Raw genomic sequence first — 21,344 nt, 5'->3', positions numbered from 1 at the left:
TCTGTCTTGACCTCTTTTGCTGCATATCTTTTAACCCTTTTTGACTGTGTGAGCAAATCTTTAAACTGCTCAGCAGCACAGGCTAGGACCTCTGCGGGCTTTGGTGGCTGGCTCAACCCACCTCTGGGATCATTAAAGCCAAGCCTAAAATTCACAAGCAGGTCAGCGGTGTGTGACTGCATTCTTCTAGAGCTCTAGAATGCTGATGTTTGCACTGTGGCAGGCGTTTTTACTTAGTTTTTTGTTCCTACTCAACGTACTAGCTGCTCAAGGGCTCACCGGCAGGCAGAAACTCTTAAAGGAGCCGTATACTTTTTTTTTTTTCTCAGATTTCTCAGGCCATACATGGAAATACAGGCCTCATGTTGGGTGCCAAAATGTTGTTTGCTTTGTCTCTTTTTGGGGGCCTACCACCCAGCTCCCAAATAAATAACATGGACACTTACTATTACTTATAAATGTCCAGTCTTAGCTTGGCTCTGTTTCTACCTAGTGTTTCTTAACTTAAATTATCCCATCTATCTTTTCCTCTGGGATTTTACCTTTTTCTATTCCTGTATAGCTTTCTTTGTTTCTTACTCCATGGCTTACTGTGTAGTTGAGTGGCTGGCCACTTGCATCCTCCTCTTTCTCTTGCTACTTCTTTTTTCTCCCAGATTTCTCCTTCTATATATCCTCTCTGCCTGCCAGCCCCACCTATCCTTTCTCCTGCCTTGCTATTGACCATTCAGTTCTTTATTAGGCCATCAGGTGTTTTAGACAGGCACAGTAACACAGCTTCACAGAGTTAAACAAATGCAACATAAATAAAAGTAACATACCTTAAAATAACATTCCCCAACATGTGACATGGTCTCAATGTCTGTGCTCCCCTCACTGGAAGAGAGAAAGAAAGAAAGAAAGAAAGAAAGAAAGAAAGAAAGAAAGAAAGAAAGAAAGAAAGAAGGAAAGAAAGAATCCAAACAGGAAGCTATTGAAGACAGTCCTTAAAAACTGTGATAAAGTGTAGCTCTTCACAGTTTATGGCTTCTGGCAGGGGGATTGGGAAGGACTCAGTTATTTTAAGGGGCTGGTCATTGGGAGTTTGACAATGCTCAAATGAGTGTGTGTGCAACACAAATTAGACTTGTTGTGGTGTGTGTGTGTGTGTGTGTGTGTGTGTGTGTGTGTGTGTTGAGGGTGGTGTGCAAGGGTGGGAGGGTGGACCTGGGAGGAATGGGGAAGCAAGTGTGATCTGGGTGCATTACACAAAATTCCCAAATAATTAACCACCCCACCCCAAACCTCTAGGAATTAGGTTAAATGAGATGGGGAGGTTTCCCCACAATAAATGGTCCCATTTCTGGGATGGGATCCTGAACTGCATAAAAAGAAGAAATGAAATAAGCCAAGGCATTTATCATTCACTACTTCATAACTGGATGCAATATCACTAGCAGCCTGAAGCTACTGCTGCCTTGATTTTCTCAAAATGATTAAAGTTGTACTTCATATTGTGAGCCCCAAATAGCATATCCTTCCTTGAATAGCTTTCGCCAGCACATTTCCTCACAATAATAGAAATGTAACTAAGAAAAATGGTGGCACAAATGAGGTCATTGCTATGATAAACCTGATCATTTTGGTTCTTAAGTCTTTGGGAACAGTTTGCAGGAGGAATGTGAAATAGTTTGGAACTTTGGGCTGGAAAAGCCTTAGAATGTAAGTGCAGCTTAATGGACCATTCTGGTGAGAGCTTGAAAGACAAGAATGCTCAGAAATATAGACGGTGGGAATATAGAATAGTGGAGAATTCAAGACAGGCAAACATTCAGGTTGGTACTGAGAAAGCAACTGTAACTGTTGAAGAGATCAACTCTACTGAAGACAAACCTTCTACACTAGGACAATAGGAAGGGAGTCCTGATGGCACCCATAGGAGACTTCATTTTGTGAAGAGGTTCCCTGGATCCTTGAAGACAACTACCCATGGGAGTGTTTCCCTGGGTTCAGCACACAGAAGCTGATACAGCTGTGGTCCAAGGGGGCAGACTACAAAGTGATACTGATTTTGTAATGCAAGGTACAAGATTTAGGGGGTTGTGGAGCCCGGTATCATGATATCAGAAAGCAGCTGAAGCCAGGCCATGTGCGGCAGGGTCAGAGTCTCAGCAAAGAGGCTCTAAGAGGCCAGTGGGTGAAACTGTAAAGGTAAAGCCTAAGTTGCAATGAAGTCTTCAGTACATTAGAGATGAAAAGTCTGTGAGCTGTCCACTAATGAAAGGTGCAGACAAGGAGTGGAACTGCCTAAGAGAGAGGCTGTGTGTACTCTGGGTGGCAGAACTGGTAGGGTGGAACCACCTGAACCATTTTGGAGCACAGCCATTTCATCGTGAGTCCCAGACACTGGACATGGAAGCAATTTGTTTGTCCTGATGGATTTTGATCTTGGTATATACCAAGTCTCCCATTTTGGAATGGGAATGTTTATTCTCTGCCGTGCTAAGTTGGAAGTATGTGACTAGTTTTTTGTTTTGTTTTGTTTTATAGGAGCTCACTGTTAGGTTGCCTTGAGTCTCAGATGACCTGTGAAATGGACTTTTATATTTATTTTTTTGACTTTGGACTTTTAAACTGTTATAATTGTTAACAGCTATGGAGACTTCAAAGTGGGATTTTATTCTGCATTATGAAATGCACACGAGACTTTGGGGACAAAGATGGAAGGTTGTTGTTTAAAGTGATATGTTTGTATGTTAAATTCTAAGAAGACTGACCTACCTTCAGCACACCTGATGCGTTACAGAGAAAATTCCTCCTAGGGGAAACTGAGGGGTGGAATTGTGATAGTCTCAGTTGTCAACTTGATGAGATCTGGAATAACCGGGAAGATGGGCTTCTGGTCATGCCTGTGTGGGTTATGTTGATTAGGTTAATTGAGATGGCAATTCAGTTCCACCGTGGGCAGCACTGATACATTCTAGGGGTCTTGTCGGTTTGCTTCCTCTGCCAGGAAAAGGCAGGAAAAGTCTTTAGTGCAACAGGCGGCAGTGGGGACATCAAAATGTTCAGTTGTTGGAAGTTCTGGCTCAGCCCATCTCCTCCCTCTCCAAACTCTGCCCCTCTCGAAAGCTCACCAAGCAATGGCTCTAAAACGGAGCTGCTCAAGACTGAGCCTACAGGGTATTTGAGCTCAGGTCCTTAGACCTGCCATGCGATTTCTCCTCCTCCCTTCTCCCCCTGCCTCACTGGGGGACTTGAGAGTCACCCAGGGGTGCTTTGTTCATTAAACCTGGACTTTTAATTCATCTTGACCTGACTTATTGTGTCAGTGAGAAACCTACTATCGGGGATCCAAAAATACTTACCTTCTGATGCCAAACCAGGTAGAGTTGAGTCTTTCCCATGACCATGTGGTCATGGGAAGCTACTTTCTCTCTTACCGCTGCCACACTGGACCAACTTCTGGCTCAGTAAGTTACTCGTTTCCAAACCAAAAGCCTATAAGGGGGCCAGGATCTCTTCCAAGTCTTTTGACCCCTTCTGGGTCAAAGGCTTCCGGGTCACCTGCCAAGGCCATTGCAGCGCTGGGTAACTCCGGCCCTTCCCAGAGCAGGAACAGTCCCTGCACGTTGGGGTTCCTTTGTGTAGGAGATGTTCTGCACAGAGGCAATCCCCACAGTGCTCCCAGCTGTAGGCTTATAGAACTAGACACTGTTTTGTACCCTTTGGTCTCTGGCAGAAGACTTGTAAATGGGGGGAGGGCCCAAGCCCCATCCTCAGACACCCTTGAGTGTCTTCAAAATTTATCCAAACTGGGGCTGTCTCACGCCATACTATGGTTTGAGCTCCCTCATCCAGGGTTATGAACTTTGCTTTCTCACTTCTTCCCTTTTGCTGTTTGTCTGCATCTCCACCCCTGCCCAACTTGCTCTGTCTGCTTGCTCTCCCGTCCTCCACCATACTATGCTAGAATTCTGTCCACCCATTCTGCCTGTAATGAATCTGTTCTCCTTGAATAAACTCTGCTACACCTTCCTCTCTTCTAAAAAAAAAAAAACTCTTTTTCCAATCCCCTACACTTGCTGTTCCAGCTCGCTCATCGGGCTTTCTTTCAGTCTTGGGCAGTCTGCACCACTACTCTGTTTCTCAGTTCCCTCTGAAGCGCCTTCTCCTTCCACATCAGGGGCCCGAGGCATTGTTGCTTGTGAGCCTGTGGTGCCCCGTCCACCTCGGACCCTGCTCTCCGAGAGCCTGGTACCATGAGTGGCAGCTCCTGGCCTCCCATGGTGGGCTGGCCCAATAGGAGCTGTGTCACTGCCAGGAAAAGTCTTTTATTCCTGTGATTTCTTACATACTGCTCTACACTGTAAACTCACGTTTCAAGATTTGTAAGTTGTTCATCTGACATGGATTCCCATGGATTTTTTTCCCCTTCTATTAAGTCCCATCTATTTTGTATGTGTGGGTGGAAATGTATGTTACCACTACATGCTTGTTTCTAACTGGTCTTGGATGCCCGAGTTTATATGTTCCATGTGTCTTGGTAATAGTTCAGCTGTTATTGCAACTAGCTGCCTGGGCTCAGAATTTACCTCTGGGCCTTTTCTGGCCCTCAATCTGATGTAATGATAGAGAAAGTTATTTTATGCTGTTCTACCTTATTAAAGAAAAAACATCTAAGAAGTTGAAAACCTATAACCAAATGTTAACTTAAAACCGGTAACTCCAAATCAGAACTGCCTTGGAAAACAATACACAGTACAGCCACATGGGCAGCCACCATTTTGACTAAGGATGGAGAACAGGGAGGTCATATGACTTCACTGCCATCTTGAATAAATATGGAGTGGGTCCACCAAGAGACAACAGGTCTCCAAGATATCTTGGATTAGGATAGATTTCTGTATGATATTTTTCCCTGTCCTGAAAACTAGGTTTATGAAAGACAGGGTTTAAAACACTGCTGGTTTACTGAGGTATTAAAGCTGCACCTCCATGCATTCATGTACAGGGATTATATCTTGCTGGCAGCCAAATTTTGTAACATAAGAGTAATCCCCCTGATACTGATTTTAGAAACACTAAATTGTTTATACTGTAAAAACCGGGTTTTGCCTTCTAGAGATACTAAACTGACTATACCTAAAGATCAGATAATGATCCCCTGATCCTTAAACACTCCAGAGACTATGACATTTAATTAAAAAAAAAAAAAAAAAGCTCATGATAGAGACATGCCAGCTCCTATCAGCATCCAGTATCTCCTCCAAGGAAGATGGATGGCCACAGAAGAACTTCCACCTGGAACTTGCTTTAAATGTAGCAAAGCCAGTCACAGAGCGTAAAACTGCTTTGCACCTTAGCTGCTGCGAAGACCCTGTCCACACTGTGGACAAGCATTGATTTGTTCTGCTTTGCAAGTCTCCCCAAATTCCTACTCCACAGGAAAGTCTGTCAGACCTTCTGGATCTGGCAGCTAAAGACTTATACTGCTCTGGGACTCCTGTCCCCAATGACCAGGCAGAAACCTGGGGTAACTGCCTTGGTAGCCGGAAAGTTATCTCACTTCTGTTTATGTAGGTGAAATTTATCCTTCTCAGATCTGATGGTGTTTGATGACTAGGGTACTGATAGATATACCAGTTTAACAACTTTCCCTGATTCTCCCTCCTCCAAGGCTTCACCTTGGTAGCTCATTAATTCATTAGTTAAGTTTTATGTTAAAAACACAGACAGGTTTGCCTTGTTCATGGGCTTCATAGTAAAGGATAAACAGTTTTCAGATGTAACTTCCCACTTAAGGGGATGTTAAAGATGTTTCAGACTTCTGTCCCCTTTCTATGCTATTATTACACTGAAATTTCTGAGGTTCAGAGCTTTAGCATTGATAAATGCAGTTTTGATAATTCTGTAGATTTTACTGGTCCCAGCTGTTAGGACTGCATAGAGGCTTTTTCAGCATTACTGCATTGCCTTTAACCACATATGGCAAAACTCTGCTGAAATGCCAATTCCTCCCCCTCTGAAACAGGTTAGCATTAAAGAGGGTATGGAAGCCTGCAGGTGTGTTCAACTCTGTTCCTCCTCCCCTGCTCCTCAGCCTCCTCTCCATCCCCTCCTTTGCTTACTCAAGCTTTTGTTCAGTAAATTTCCTCTGGTTATCTTCTAAGTATAGACTTAAAGGTATGTTTCACTGGGCTAAAACCAGGAAAACTAAAATGAGAGTAAAAACTAGGAAAAATGTTTTAACTCAAAGACATGGCCTTTGCTATGACACCAAGGTATAAATCTGCTCCAACTGTTTTGCAGATACCTGCAGGTTCCTGGGGAAAGAGTTCTATTGTACTCAGAAATCTGGCCTCGTGGAAACTAATATCAATCTCTAGAGCTCCTCTTTGACCCCACCCATCTTCAAGCCCATATTTTACAGGTCCACTCCTCTTACCAGATGTGTGCCAAGGCCATCCCACAGGGGCCCTCCAGATATGCCAGCCTCTGCCCCAGCTCTGAGGAAACCAACTAGGTGAGTACTGGCAGGTTGATTGTACCCACATGCCACATAAAAAGCTCCGTTATCTCTTAACTCTTGTTGACACCTTTACAGAATGGATAGAGGCATCCCCCACCTCCAGGGAAACAGCAGATGTGATGGCTCAGATACTCCTGGAACACATCATCCCTCAATTTGGTGTGCCACGCCCCTAAGCTCCTGGGACATCAATGCTGGCACCACCTCTCCAGGCTCAAGTGGGCACCTATCCAGGATAAATGGAAACAGATCCCCGAGGTCTCCAGGATGGCAGTTAATGGAATACTTCTTCACCCACACCTCCCACTGAACATGAGCTCACAAACTCCTGAATCCCCCTCCCCACATTGTCCCATGCCCACAGGAAGTAACTAGACTTGAACCAGCGTCCATATATCTAAGAAGGTTGGGATGTTCAGTTGGAAGCACCACCTCAGCCCTGCTTCCTCCTTCTCCAAACCCTTCCCCTCTCAGAAAGCCCACCAAGCAATGGTCCTTCCCCCAGAGCTGCTCAAGACCATCCCTACAGGGTATTTAAGCTCCAGTCCCTAGACCTGCCATGTTATTTCTACTCATCCCTTAACCACTTCACTTCTGGGGGGCTTGAGAGTCACCCAGGTGTGCTTTGCTCATTAAACCTGGACTTTTAATTTGGCTTGATCTGGCTTATTGCCAGATCTTATTGATGGAGAAATATACTACTGGGGAATCCAAAAATACTTATCACAAACATCACAGACAGCATCAACAGTTGGAGAAAGGTGTTTATTGGGGGTGAGGAAGCACACACATGCAGAAGACACACAGAGAAAAGACCCTCTGCAAAGCAGAGAGGGAATTCACAAAGCTGAGGAATCCTGTCTGTTCTTGAGGGCTGGGTTTTTTTTTTTTTTTTTAAGTCTCTGAAGGATTTTCCTCCCATAATGTAGGGTTGGTCAGTTTGAAGAAAGATAGGGTTTTTGATTGGCCCACACTGTGGTGCAGCATGTCCTGATCTGGCTTTAGACCCCTTGAGCCAGTCTGTTAACAGGGGCCCTTCTGGAGGGAGGAAAAAAAAATAACAAAAACAAGTACAAGGCTTTTGTTTTAAGCTATCAGGCTTTTGTCTCGAGTCCTGAGGATAGGGAAGAAGCTGGCAATCCCGGCTCCTCTGTCTGTCTGTCTACTTACCAGCAAATCTGACTTCTCACCTCTCAGCACTATTCCTTGGAATGGGATTCTGAGCTGTATAAAAAGAAGAAAGTGAGCTGAACCTGTGAGAGCTTTTTTTTTTTTTTTTTTTTTTTTTTTTTTTTGATGTATTTAATCTGATTGTGGGAAGACACACACCTTTAATCTGGATCTTGAGACAGGAAGACATGCCTTTAATCCGGGCCACACCTTCTGCTGGAAGCCCATATAAGGACACGGAAGAAGGAAGCCTTTTCTCTTTGCCTGCTTGCCCTTGGGTTGCTAGCACACCCATTCTGTCACTAATGTTGGAGCAGACTTCTTTAGGACTCCAGCATATACTGAAGACCAGCTGAGACATCCAGCCTCAGGGACTTTCTGCTCACAGCCAGCCATTGTTGGATTAGCTGGACTACAGCCTGTAACTCATTTCAATAAACATATATTATATGTATATGAACACACACACATACTCATTTTATAAGTTCTGTTGCTCTAGAGAACACTGACTAATACAGTCCGCATTCCTGGTACCTGGAAGAGTTCCATGGTCATGAAAATAACCCCTGACCCCTACCCTCCTTCTTCATAACTGAGGCTCATTCAGGGCTGTTCAGCATCACATGTCATTTTTTTTTTTTTTGGATGACTGCTGTTCTACTTTTAAAATTGGTTACTACTTGTTTCTTCTCCAGTGTTGTTTTCAAAATTGTCAACATAATTTTTCTGAAATACTCATTTTTATACTGCTTTCTCACTTAATAGTATACAATATCTTATTTCATATCAGATGAAATAGAAATATTTGTACCCTATATTCAAGACTTGTACTACTTTTCTTCAGTTATTTTTAAATATATATGATATATATTTTTATTTTTAGATTTATTTATTTTAGTTTATGTGTATGAGTGACATGCCTACATGTATGTATATACACTGTATGCCTGCCTGGTGCCTATGGAAACCAGAAGAGGGTATCAGATCCTGTAGAACTGGAGTTACAGAAGGTTGTGAGCTGCTATGTGGGTGCTGGAAATCTAACACAGTTCCATGTAAGAGTAGATCTAAACCACTGAACCATCTCTCCAGCCCCTATCTGTTGTTATCAGATCCATTTCTTTCACTTATCCTTGGATACATGCTTGATCTTGTCAAGTATTCCCCTGATCTCAGTTTCCTTCTTTTTCTAAGCTTGGGGCAGACAGATCAACAGATACACACAGCCACATACCCTTCCCAGCCCCACACCATTTTCCTCCTTTCAGAAGAAGTGAGGTGTTGCTTGGATCCTAATGGCTCCCTGGGGAGGGGGGCAGCGTAAGAAGGCACGATGTCAACAACACAGACACCTGGAGTCTGTTGAGTCCTTTATTCAATAACAGGAAAGGTCTTGTATACCCTCCTCCCAGCACCCAGTCTGTGTGGTCATCCCTCATTGGCTGGGCATGATCAGGAACTGACAGTGACCAGGAACTCTGACAGCTCCTGTTGCTAGGCCCTCAGGCAGACTCCAGGTTGGCTCTTAAGGAGTATGTTATGTGCATTACTTGGCAACTGGTCTGAGCCAATTTCCTTGACCCTATGGACCTGTCCTACTATAGTGAGGGTATTCCTTTTGCCATACCTTTGAGCTTCCTCAGTCCAAATTTCACATTTTTTTTTAAGTCACCCGCATGATCCCACAGTGATCTGTATAATCTTGACATGCTAGAGCAGTGGTTCTCAACCTGGGGGTCAGACAACCCTTTTACAGGGGTCAGCTAAGACCAGCCTGCATATCAGATATTTACATCATGGTTCATAACAGTAGCAAAATTGCAGATATGAAGTAGCAACGGAAATAATTTTATGATCAGAGGTCACCACAACATGAGGAACTGTATTAAAGGGTCTCAGCATTAGGAAGGTTGAGAACCACTGCCCTAGAGCTAGAAGAAAGGCTATTTGTTCTGGCCTCACATCCATTTGAGAACTATCTCCCAGCTCCCAGAATCTTTGGGAGATTCATTCTTCCCTCAACTCAGCATGAAGCAGTTCAAAAACACTGAACCTTTACCTTCAGCTCCTCTAATAAATTAAGGAGAAAAGTTTCCCTTGAGGAAGTTGAGACAGCAATCATATAGGACAGTTTAGCAACCTGAGACTGCTTGATTTGGGCTATGCACACCTTCCTTTTTTTTTTTTTTTTTTTTTTTTCAGACAGTTTCTGTTAGCTTTGCCTTCTGACTCACTTGTAGCCAGCTGGCTCGAACTCAGAGATCCCTGCTCGCTCCGATCTGGATAACGTGCCCACCCCCCCCCACACCTTCCCTTCTAATAATGCACTTGGTAGCCTAGCTCCTTTATTTGCATGTACTCTATACATACCTCTCTCTGGAAAATGCACCTATCAACCTTGGACTTTCACCTGCATCTAGCTACACATATACCCTTCTATGAACAATGAGATAAATTCCTGTCCTGCTAAAAACAATTACACTTAATTCCTATACAAATATAATCCCAATGCACCAAGGTACAAAAAATGGAATGTCAGATCTAGCCTGAACTGGTTTTGTATGCATGCACACCAAGACAAAACTGTGTTCTCAAGTAAAGCTTTAGGGAGAATCCCCTATTTACCACCATATGCCTAAGTATACTTGGGCATACATATGATTGAAATCAGAAGCATTATGTGTGCTGGATAGTTTTATATCAACTTGACACAAGCTAAAGTCATCTGAGAGGAGGGAATCTCAATTAAGAAAATGCCTCCATGGCCTAGTGGTGGTGCACGCCTTTAATCCCAGCACTCAGGGGGCAGAGTCAGGCAGATCTCTGAGTTCAAGACCAGCCTGGTCTATAGACTGAGTTCTGGGATAGCCAGGGCTACATTGAAAAACCTTGTCTCAAAAAACAAAACAAACAAAAAACAAAAAACAAGCAAACAAAAGAAGCCTCCGTAAGATTGGGCTGCCAGCAAGTCTGTAGGGCATTTTCTTAATTAGTGGTTGATGGCAGAGGGCTCAGCCCACTGTAGGTGGTGCCATCCCTTGGCTGGTGCTCCTAGGTTCTATAAGAAAGCAGGCTGAGCAAGCCATGAGGAGCAAGCCATTAAGCAGCACTCCTCTATGGCCTCTGCATCAGCTCCTGCCTCCAGGTTCCAAGTTCCTATCCTGACTCCCTTTGATGATGATCTAGAAGTGTAAGCCACATTAACCGTGTCCTCACCAACTTGTTTTTGGTCTTGGTGTTTTGTCACAGCAATAGAAACCCTAACTAAGACATTATGGGAAGGTACATTGACATCAAAAAATGATTTTGTGACTAATCTATCAATCAGAACAGAGAACTGCTCATGTTACACCCCTTTAGTAAATAATCCCCTCCTCTTGAATTCTATCAAAGGATGCCCCAAACAATAACCGAGATCCTTGAGTGCTTTCTCATGCTTGTGGCCCACTGTCAATATTGATGGTATATTTCTTTCTGATATGTACTATTGATTTGCTTTTGGATAAAGTTTCTTTTCAGTATGAGCCCTTATCTCAGTCCTTTGAATAGGCCCTGACTACAGGTAATATAATGATAACGCCTTTGATTGTGGAATGAGATAGAACTCATTGAGCTTTGTGAGGATAGAAGTGATCTTGATCTTTTGGTAAGACAGTTCAAACAAGTTAACCACTCAGACTAGTGGTACATACTTGTTCCTTGAATGATCTGAGCAACGCCTTTATCATAGTCTAGATATGATGCTTTGATCATTCAGAACTTGATAAGTCATCACAAAAGCATGCTTTTCTCTCTAGTGCTGCTTAGAAGGCCTTTAAGTTATTGAAAATACATGTGTTTCTGCCTAGAAAATCCACTCACCACTACTTTCCTTTAAGGTACTGGTAGTATGGCAAATTGAATGGAGTGTGTGAAGATTGCTGTCTCTCCAGGGAACAGAGATCGAAGGCCTTTTCTTCAGTGATGGTGGGTGTTACTGTCTGTTCTTCCTTCTCCTTCAGAACAGGACTCCTGATTTTTAGTCCAGCAGGAGCTTGCTGAGAGCTGATAATGTCTTACACTGTCTCTCAACTAGTTATGACATGACTAAATTCATGGCAATGGGTATGGAAGGAGGGATCTAAACTGCTAGGTTGTATTTTTTTTAAAAGATAAACTAGTATTCCCTTCTTCCTGATTTTTCCACCCTTCCACCAGCTGGCATGTGATTGCTAAGGTCTACTGTCTTCCACCAAAGGAGAAGGCCAACACACTTGGGTGGAGAAGCAAGAATGTAGAAGGAATGTGGGATAGTGACCAGGCTACAGAGGAGCTCTGGTCTGCTTATCTTCAGAGTTGTTACACTGAAGAGGAGTGAACTGTCCTGTTTCAACTATGGTCATTTTTAGCCCCAGGTTCAGTGGCTGATTACTACAATGGGTGATTAAAAACCACTTTAGGTTCCTACAGTGTCAGTTGGGTGATGCACACAAGACAAGAAACATACTTTTAAAGATATTTAATGATCTGTTTTTCAAATCAGTACAAAAATTTAAATACAAAATTGATTTGCCATTAAGTCTCAAATCTATTCATGGAAACTCAAACAAGTTACCAGTCTTTTCATCATTCTTTGTTTCTGTAAAATATTTGAGGACAATTATCCTCTACAGACTTTCTTTTCCCCCATGGGATGTCATGCTACTTTAAAACTCTGTGTTTAAATAAGAACAACGCCAGTTTGGTCCATTTCACATGGAAAAGCTCTAGTTAATTTTGAATTAAACAGGGATCATAGTACTGTCCCTAGGCTGTAGAACATACAGTTGTTTCATCTGTTTTCACACTAATGTGTTAACACGATGCACAACACTCAAAAGGGTATCGGCGGGTATATAGATAATTATTTAAAACTCTTCTTTAAATTAAATGGAGTATCATTTAGCTCTGATATTAGCACCATGGTAGAATATACAGTATCCGGCATAGATTTTGCTCCTCCTCCATTTAAAAGTTTAGAAGCATATGCCTGATATATGGTAACACACACACACACACACACACACACACACACACACACACACACACATACACAGAGGCAATTGAGTAACAACCAATAAATAAGTTGGAAGATACCTCAAAAAGCAAAATTTGGTTTAACTTAAGAGATAATTTCTGTCTTTCTTTATGGAAACTAAAATACCATACATGTACAGATAAAAGCAACTTTACAACGCATCTGGCCTGACTGTCCTCCAAACCATTTCAATGTAGCCATTTAGTAGAAAGATCTCAGGGACCCATATGACTTCCACAGTCACTAGCTACAAGCCAGTGTCCTCAGGAGCAACCCAAAGGATAACTATTCACAGAAGTGTTGTTTACTCTGCAAGTGAAGGCTAGGTAGGACATCTTTTGGATGCGAAAGTGCTTTGTACAATTAACAGTGAATGAGAAACCTTGTGCTAATGAACTAATTTGTCTTAAAATTTGAGAAGAAATGGAGCCTGTATATCATAAAGGGAAAAGACAAATATTAAGAGAATTTGTGGTGGTAAATAATTCAGATTTGGAATATACCATGTTTTATACTGTATTTATTTGTGTATTTCCCAGTCTATGTCTATCTCTTCACTTCCTGACTCTGAAGGTTTGAGGAACGTAGATTAGATCTATTCACTGTACATCACTTCCCCAAACAACTAAGAGCAAATGAAGTCAACTTTCAAATGTTTGTGTTTTGAGCAATGCCCAAAGAACCTAGTATGTGCCTTAGTGAGAGCCTGAAGAACTATTTCTCCTTTCAGACCTGTTTTGGCTGTGGTGCTGAGTGTGTGGTGACATAAGAGGCATGGGCTGCCATTGCTTTATGACATTCCAGCTATCTCTTCCATAGGCTGATGTTAAAGAAACAGTCATTTCCCTACAATATTAGTCCCGGTATCTGGAAGCAACAACCTGCTTTTACATATCAAACATTATAATTACTCCTTTAAAATGTAATTATTTTTGTATTAATTCTGAATGTCTTTTTCCCAAATTAAAAAAATAAAAGGCTTGGATTTTGTTAATTGACTTTGGAACCTCAGATGACATAAATCATATACTGAAGAAAATCACAGCTACTAAAACACATACAGACAAGTTGAAACCTGACTACCATTGGTTGTATGGGCAAATTAGGGGGATTTTTTAATGCATGTAAACATAACTGATAATTACTATTAATAATAAAGGTTCATAAAATGATAAAGCTATGTGAGGGAAGGTTCTTTAAAAAATTTGTTTATATTGTTTAGGCTATATTATAAATTACAGGAGGGAAGAAGAAAATTAGTTCCAGAGAAATGCCAAACTGAAACTCTTTAGAGGAGTTAATACATTAATCTCTCTGAGTTAAGTTCTGAACTCCTATGGACTCTGCCCTGTATCACACACTAGCATCTCACCCAGTACTTGGCAAAGAGAGTTCTGAGCAAATACACAAGGAGCCATTGGCACATCTGCTCTTCTGGGGACGACCACAACACAATTTCGACTAGGGAGACCTGCAGCTAAAGCACAGCCTCTGAAATGGAGAAATATCCTTCGGACTAGAGATTACCATGGTCTTTGCACTACAGAACAACTCTCCAACATCCCACAGCAAAACATCTGCACAAAGAGAGAGGAAATTATGCAAATAAATACAGTATGTAACTGTCACCACTAACCTCTCAAGGCATATTAAAAAAACCATTTTTTAAAGGGAGCACAAGGAATGTGTGACTTTCATTAGCTATGACCTTCCAGACTGACATATTTTGACTGATTTGAATAAGCAGGTTATGAAATCATATAACATGCAACAGCTAATATGAGTCCAGTGGGTACAACACAGGCGTCTGTATTTCATCCATAAATCTGTCCCATCATCCTGGTACAATCTGCTGTGTACAGTATTAAACATGCATCTTAGTTTTTATTTGTACATGATGGTCCAAACTTTCACTTAAATATAACTTTCCAACTACATAGTGTTTTTGAAGCATTGTTTTCAATTTTTTTAAAATGTCATTTTCTTTTCTTCTATTAAATCTCTCTTTTTCTTCTTTTCTTTTCTTTGTTTTACATGGGATACAATAAATATCCTGAAAAGGAGGAGTGGACATATTGCCCGGCGTAGAGTCCGGCAGCCTGTTCTGAAGGCATTTGGAGGAACACCTGGTCTCCGGGCCGGAGCAGCAGTACTGCACTCCCAGATGCCTGGTCCAGAAAGCCCTTCTTGTACTCGTCATATGTGTACATCATGGGCTCATTGTTCTTGAAGAGAGCAACCCACACGTTGCCTCCCTTGCAGTGAACGTGGTAAGCAAAGTAGTAGACACCCGGGACTTCACAGGTGAAGATGCCCGTCTGCGGGTTGTAGTTCTGTCTGCCATTGTACAGAAGCTTGTCAAACTTCACTGGGGCCCCCACTGGTGGGAAAGGTGCAGTCAGCTCTGCAGTAAACGCAGGCATCTCATAAGCTGGGCCCCCGTTCTTGCCCTTCTTGCCCGCATAGGCATGTGGAGGTTTCACTCCATCAATTCCTAGTCCCATATCTGGCAGATATTCTCCCTGGGGTGGCGGGGTAGGGGGCATCACAGCTGGGGGTCCTGGGGGCCCTGGAGGGCCTGGGGGCCCAGGAAGGCCAGGTTGGCCTTGAGGCCCAAGGGCACCAGGTTTCCCCGGGGGACCATGAAGTCCTGCTACTCCTGGTTTCCCTACACCGGGAAATCCAGGGGGCCCTGGGAGGCCTGGTTCTCCTTTGGGGCCCGGAATCCCAGGTGGTCCAATAGGGCCACTTGGTCCTACAATCCCTGGAATCCCTGGGGGCCCCTGTAGACCCTGATCTCCAGGTATGCCTGGTTCTCCCTTGGGTCCAAGCAGCCCTGGAACTCCAGGAAGCCCTGGCAACCCTTTGTGACCAGCTTCCCCCTTGGGTCCTATAGGACCAGGCAAACCCCTCATGCCAGGGGGACCTACTTCACCAAGAAAACCCGGCTTCCCAGGGAAGCCTTGGAGGCCTGGCTCACCCTTGGGACCTGGTGGACCCTGTGGTCCTACAACCCCACCTTCTCCTTTGGGTCCAGGGAAACCAATAGCACCCGGAGGGCCCATGGGACCTGGGATTCCAGGTAGGCCAGGCTCTCCAGGGGGACCCCCCATTCCAGGAGCACCTACTGGTCCTTTTTCCCCTCTTGGCCCAAGAGCTCCAGGAACACCCCCAATGCCCCGGTCCCCTTTGGGTCCTGGGAATCCTGGCTTTCCGACCCCTGGGAGGCCTGGGGGTCCAGGCAACCCTGGCAGTCCTTGTTCCCCTTTACCACCTGGAAATCCTGGCTGGCCAGGGATCCCATCCTGACCAGGCTTTCCAACTCCAGGCATCCCAGGAGGTCCTTGAACTCCCGGTACACCAATAAGACCTTGTGGTCCAGGTTCCCCTGGAGGGCCTGGCTTCCCCAGGGGACCCTGGGGTCCAGGGAAGCCTGTCACTCCTGGTTTTCCTACTCCTGGCAGCCCAACTGGGCCAGGAGGGCCATGCATACCTGGAGGACCCTTCAGACCTGGCAAGCCTGGCATCCCGAAGCCCTTCTCTCCTTTGGGACCCTGAAGACCAGGAGGTCCTGGTGGTCCTTTGGGCCCTCTCTCACCTTTTGCTCCTGGTTGCCCTGGTAACCCTGGCCCACCCGGTTTCCCGATGCCAGGAAGTCCATGAGGCCCTGGAGGTCCTTGTGGTCCTGGGATTCCCATAGGACCGATTTCACCTTTGGGTCCAATTTCGCCTTTTGCTCCAGGCATTCCCATGGCTCCTGGCTTCCCGGGCATTCCAGGCATACCCGGCTTCCCAATCCCTGGATATCCCTGCGGCCCTGGTTTTCCTTTGATTCCAGGCATTCCATGACCTGGCAAACCTGGCGGCCCAGGTGGTCCTCTTGGTCCGGGTTCTCCACGGGGACCTTGTTCTCCTCGCAAACTGGCTAAAGGTATTTCTCCTGGAAAAGTAGAGAAAGGAGGAGCGGGAGGTTGGTTATCTCTTATTTGTGGGAAGTAATACCAGTCATCTAATTTTGACACATTTGCCTATTATGTTATCAAAAGGGAAGCCGAGAGAATATGGTCATCTTCCCAAACCTCCCCCTGTATTCTGCCAGTATTTAAAGGAAAATCAAGCTGGCAGTTTCTGCGATGTGTCTGAGTTGTTCTGAAAACTCTTATATGCAGATGCTTATGTCAGCACTGGCTAAATTTTAAAAGCTGAAAAATATCCAAACAAAAATTTTCCAAGTGTGAAAGTTGAAGGTACTGTTGTGTGTTCATTATACAGAATTTGGGACGGTCGAAGTTGTATACTGAAAGGAAAAACACCACCACCAACAACAACACATGTCACCATTGAGCCCACAAAGCAGAGATATGTACTCGACATGATTTTCATCTTATTTGTTTAAGGTACACATTTCTGTGCATGTTAGAGAACGCTGGAGTCACACTCTTTATTTTTCAAACTTTTCTACTTGAAGTTATATTGTATTTTTCCATGACCATCTTATCAACTGAAAGATTTCATTATAAATTGTCAAATTATATGTTTATGGGTTTCAAAGTGATGGTACAACTTATGAATAAAATGTGGAATAATTAAACCAAGCTAATCAACATTTCTGTCACCTTCCTTAGTTATTTTTGTGGGGACAGCATTTGAAGTTATTCTTAGTTTGAAATACATAATATATTGCTGACTATATTTACCACACTTGGTAATAGACCTAAGAATGAATAAAAACAAAATCAAAACCATGTTCTTCCTGCCTGCCTGAGGCTTTGCACCTCTTGCCTCTTGTCTTCACCATCTAACCCTCTCCTCAATGCCTTATACCCCTTACTGTCTGCCCTAAGAATGACCAGCGTTCCATTCTCTGCCTCTGTATATTGTTATAATGCTGCATGTTAGTGAGACCCATGATGTACGTCTATTTGTGCCTGACTGGCTTGTATTACATTTAATTTAATAATGTAGGACTAAATAATGTTTCCTCAGGTGCTGAAATACGGGTGATGAAAATCATTTTTCCCATGGACCCAGGAAAAAGGAAAGCTTTTTGTTTTGTATGTGGCTCGATAACATCTCTCTCCTTCTGTCTCAACCCGATGGATTTGCTTAGTGTCTCTGACATGTTATAAGATTTCTCAAGCCTTAAATATACATTTTTGAAGAAATTACTTTTCTTAGAAATTTAGGTTTAGTCAAGAGAAGTGAATAGATATTTTAGGGTGGCTTATAGTTTAGACTAGGAGAGACGCTTGGTTTAGAAACAGAAAACCTTGTTTATCTTTCTGGCTGTGGCATGAGATTTTGACTAAGTCACTTAAGCGGCCGGCATACCTGCTTTCCTATGACTATAGCCAGAATAATACAGCCACATAATGAGAGAAGAGCTAGGAAAGCTCTGATACCTTGTTACTGAAATACAGAGCACATATGAGTGTATGCTGTGCTTTGCAGGCAAGCAACTCTATATGATCCATGCTATTGGGAGCAGTGGGGAATGAAGACATGAAACATGTGGTCCAAAGTCTTCTTTCAACTGTAAGTAGTGTTTAAGTCTGATCATTGTGCTATTTGCAGAACTACTGCCAGGAAACAAAAGAGAACCTTGGCAGTCATATTCTTCCAGATACGAGTAATCATCTGAGGAGATACAAGATGCACCAGACGCCAGGCAGGCCATGCAAGAAAGGAGGGGAAAAAATACCTGGAGTGGGTCTCTCTCAACGTTCCCAATGCTGTGACCCTTTAATACAAAATAACTACTTCATAACTGTAATTTTGCTACTGTTATGAATTGTAATTGCAAGTATCTGTGTTTTCCAATGATCATAGGTGACCTCTGTGAAAGGGTCATTCTATACCCAAAAGGGTTGTGACTCATAGGTTGAGAACCACTGACCTAGATGATTCCCTAAAAGGTATACCAGCTCCTGGAGAGTGAAAAATATAAGGAATATTTACATTAACACACACTAGTAAGCAAATTGTAATCAAGGGAAAGTCTGAGAAAGAGTCCTAATATATGTATACACACACACACACACACACACACACACACACACACACATTTTTTGACACTGCATCTTACCATGGAACCCAGGGTGGCCTTGCATTTTGTGATCCTCTTGCCTCAACCTCCTGACTACAGGCGTCTACCACCACTCTGAAGTCTCACCTCTTATTGGTCTGGGATCCCTGGTGTTTAGCACAGTGTCTGGAACACATTCCATGCCACCTGAGCATCTGCAATGACTGACAGCTGCGGCCATACAAAACCCCTCAAGGCTTTAGTTCTTACTCAGCACCACTTATCTTATGCCACCGAGTCTCTCAACAATCTTATTTTAAAGACCAAGGGAGTGAACTAATAGGTGTCTTTGATTTCTGGGCTCTCGGCAACTAGGCTTCTTAGTGTCAAATCTAGTACTTCTCCAGAACAGAGGTTTCTGCATTGTCATGGGGCCAGTGGGGATGACCTCCATGTCCCTCATGGCGATTGCTACTCTGCTGCCCCTGTTTGCCCCACACATGCTAGGTTTCTGAGAACTCCAGATAAGCAAGCAAAATTTACAGGAAAAGTATCTCACAGGCGTGGGTACTTTGTAGGTGTAATAGACCTAATAAATAGTTCTAGGAAGTGATGGGAAATTTTTCTGTGCCTTTTAGCTTCCTGATTGACTGACTTGTGTACCTTAGAGCAGAACTGAAAACTCTTACATGTAGCACCTAGTTTGTGAAATGTTTTCATTTGATCCTTCTTTTATATAAGTTCCTCAAGACATTGTTTCCTTAGCTCTGAAGACTGACTTGTGACTTTTCTTTAACCCTATCCTTTCATCCTGCTGCTCCTTGAACTCCCTGCAATGGGCTCAGAGCCTAAGCCCCAGCCAAGTGTTCACTAGATAGCCAGTGAATGCTTAAATAAATGAATCGTATGTTTAAGGATAGACTGTGGCTAAATATGCTTTGTTCAGTCTGATGATAGCTGAAATATTAAAACCAAATATAAATTATAGTTTTAACTTTTTATTAATAGCGAGGATCAAACTTCTATATTAATTTTTATTCTCAAATTAAAATATAATTACATCATTTCCCCCTTCCTTTCTTCCCTCTAGCTCCTTCCATATGCTCCCCATCCCTCTCAAACTCATGGCTTCTTTTTTCTTTAATTATGGTTGCATATACATACATACATATATATATGATGCATAACTATATAAGTAAAACCTGCTGAGTCTATTTAGTGTTGCTTGTATCTATATGATTTCAGAGTTGACCACTTGGAATTGGATAACCTGACCTGAAGGCCTTTTCCTGTATCTTTCTTTAAATTTGAACTTTGCAAGAATCGTTTGTGATTCACAGCAATGACAAATTTAAAAATAAAAGTCTCTGAATTGCAGTTTCCCCCTCAATTTCTATACTTTAGGGGTTTGTAGAGCTGCTATTTTGAAACTGTGCACTATGACGTTACCTTTGCCTTTCTTGGGTACCACTTCCTTGCCCATTCTTGGCACAGGTTGGATCTCCTTCATATACTGGGGTAGGTGTGGGTACTCCTTGCCATACTGCATGTGAGGCATCTCCTTGCCCATGGAAAGGCCATCTTTGCCCAAAGGCATGTGAGGTACTTGCTGGCCTAGGGGCTGGTATTGTGGAATCTGCGGTGGTATCTGAGGAGGAATTTGAGGTGGCAGCGGCTTGATTCCATAATAGGCACCAGCCTGAGTGAGCCTGAAGGAGCTCAGAGAAATGGCGAGCAGCACTCCCAGCAGCTGTAGAGGCCTGGGCGGCACAGCCATCACCTGTGGAGAAAGGAACACATCGACACAGTGAGGACCTATAAGCCAAGGGACGGCTGTCTGCTGAGCAACAGAAGGTTAGGTGAAGTGGGCACATGCACAGTCTTCACGGTCAGAACTGTAGAAGAGGAAGGACAACAGAATCGAGATGTCAACTTTTAATAAAAATTAGAACAAACGCCAGAGGAATTGGCTAGGCCAAATGAAGGCAACGGGTGCAATACAGTCCAGAGATTGCTAATGTCTCAAATACCAATTCTGCGATTTTCTTATAGTGTCAGAAAACTAGACTTTTAGCTTGGGATAGAGCAACCTAGGATGAAGACATTCAGGGAGATGATATGACCGGATTTTGCCAATTGAATATTGTACTAGTTGCTACTTCTTAGAAGGCTCCTTGGAGGTAGGAAGCATGCTCTTCTGTCTCTTTCTCCTTGCTGGCTGGATTGCCAATATGTTGCCTGGAAATGGACCAGACCCCTTGGGACCATGTCATCAAAGCTATGCACTGGGGACTGTAGAACAACAAACTTGAGCCCTGGCTGATCATGGAGGAGCTACAGCAATCCTTAAATTGAGAAGAGAGAGAAATTGGGTTTTATCACTTTAATTCACTTTTACTCAGACAGTTGTAACTTTGCTCAATAGGACAGTTTTCCAACTGGGTGGCGTGTAGGCCTTGTTAATAGATGCTGGACTTCTAACTGGAAACAGTTAAACATGTCTGGTCTATGGCAGGAGCAGAGATTGCTCATCTGCTAAGCGCTTTTCTGGAAGCTTTGATGGGTCGTAAATACACGTAAGT

The 21,344-nt window shown here is 43.3% G+C and overlaps 1 protein-coding gene across 2 annotated transcripts in view; it reads right to left on the bottom strand.

Annotated features, from left to right (window-relative positions):
* Window positions 1-12,166: 12,166 nt before the first annotated feature.
* Col8a1 (collagen type VIII alpha 1 chain) overlaps window positions 12,167-21,344 on the bottom strand; it is a 130,888-nt gene continuing 121,710 nt past the window's right edge. For both annotated transcript variants that reach the window (XM_028867534.2, XM_037209673.1), the window contains 2 exons: window positions 20,212-20,542; window positions 12,167-16,677 (listed from right to left, as the gene is read on the bottom strand). In XM_028867534.2, the coding sequence (XP_028723367.1) occupies window positions 14,768-16,677; window positions 20,212-20,539 (2,238 nt within the window). In that variant the 5' untranslated portion in view covers window positions 20,540-20,542 and the 3' untranslated portion in view covers window positions 12,167-14,767. The remainder of the gene's footprint in view (window positions 16,678-20,211; window positions 20,543-21,344) is intronic.

The sequence above is a fragment of the Peromyscus leucopus genome, chromosome 12 (genome assembly GCF_004664715.2).
Source record: "Peromyscus leucopus breed LL Stock chromosome 12, UCI_PerLeu_2.1, whole genome shotgun sequence".
NCBI classification, from domain to species: domain Eukaryota; kingdom Metazoa; phylum Chordata; class Mammalia; order Rodentia; family Cricetidae; genus Peromyscus; species Peromyscus leucopus.
The sequence above is the reverse complement of the archived record's forward strand: the minus strand, read 5'-3'. Positions and strand labels throughout refer to the sequence as shown.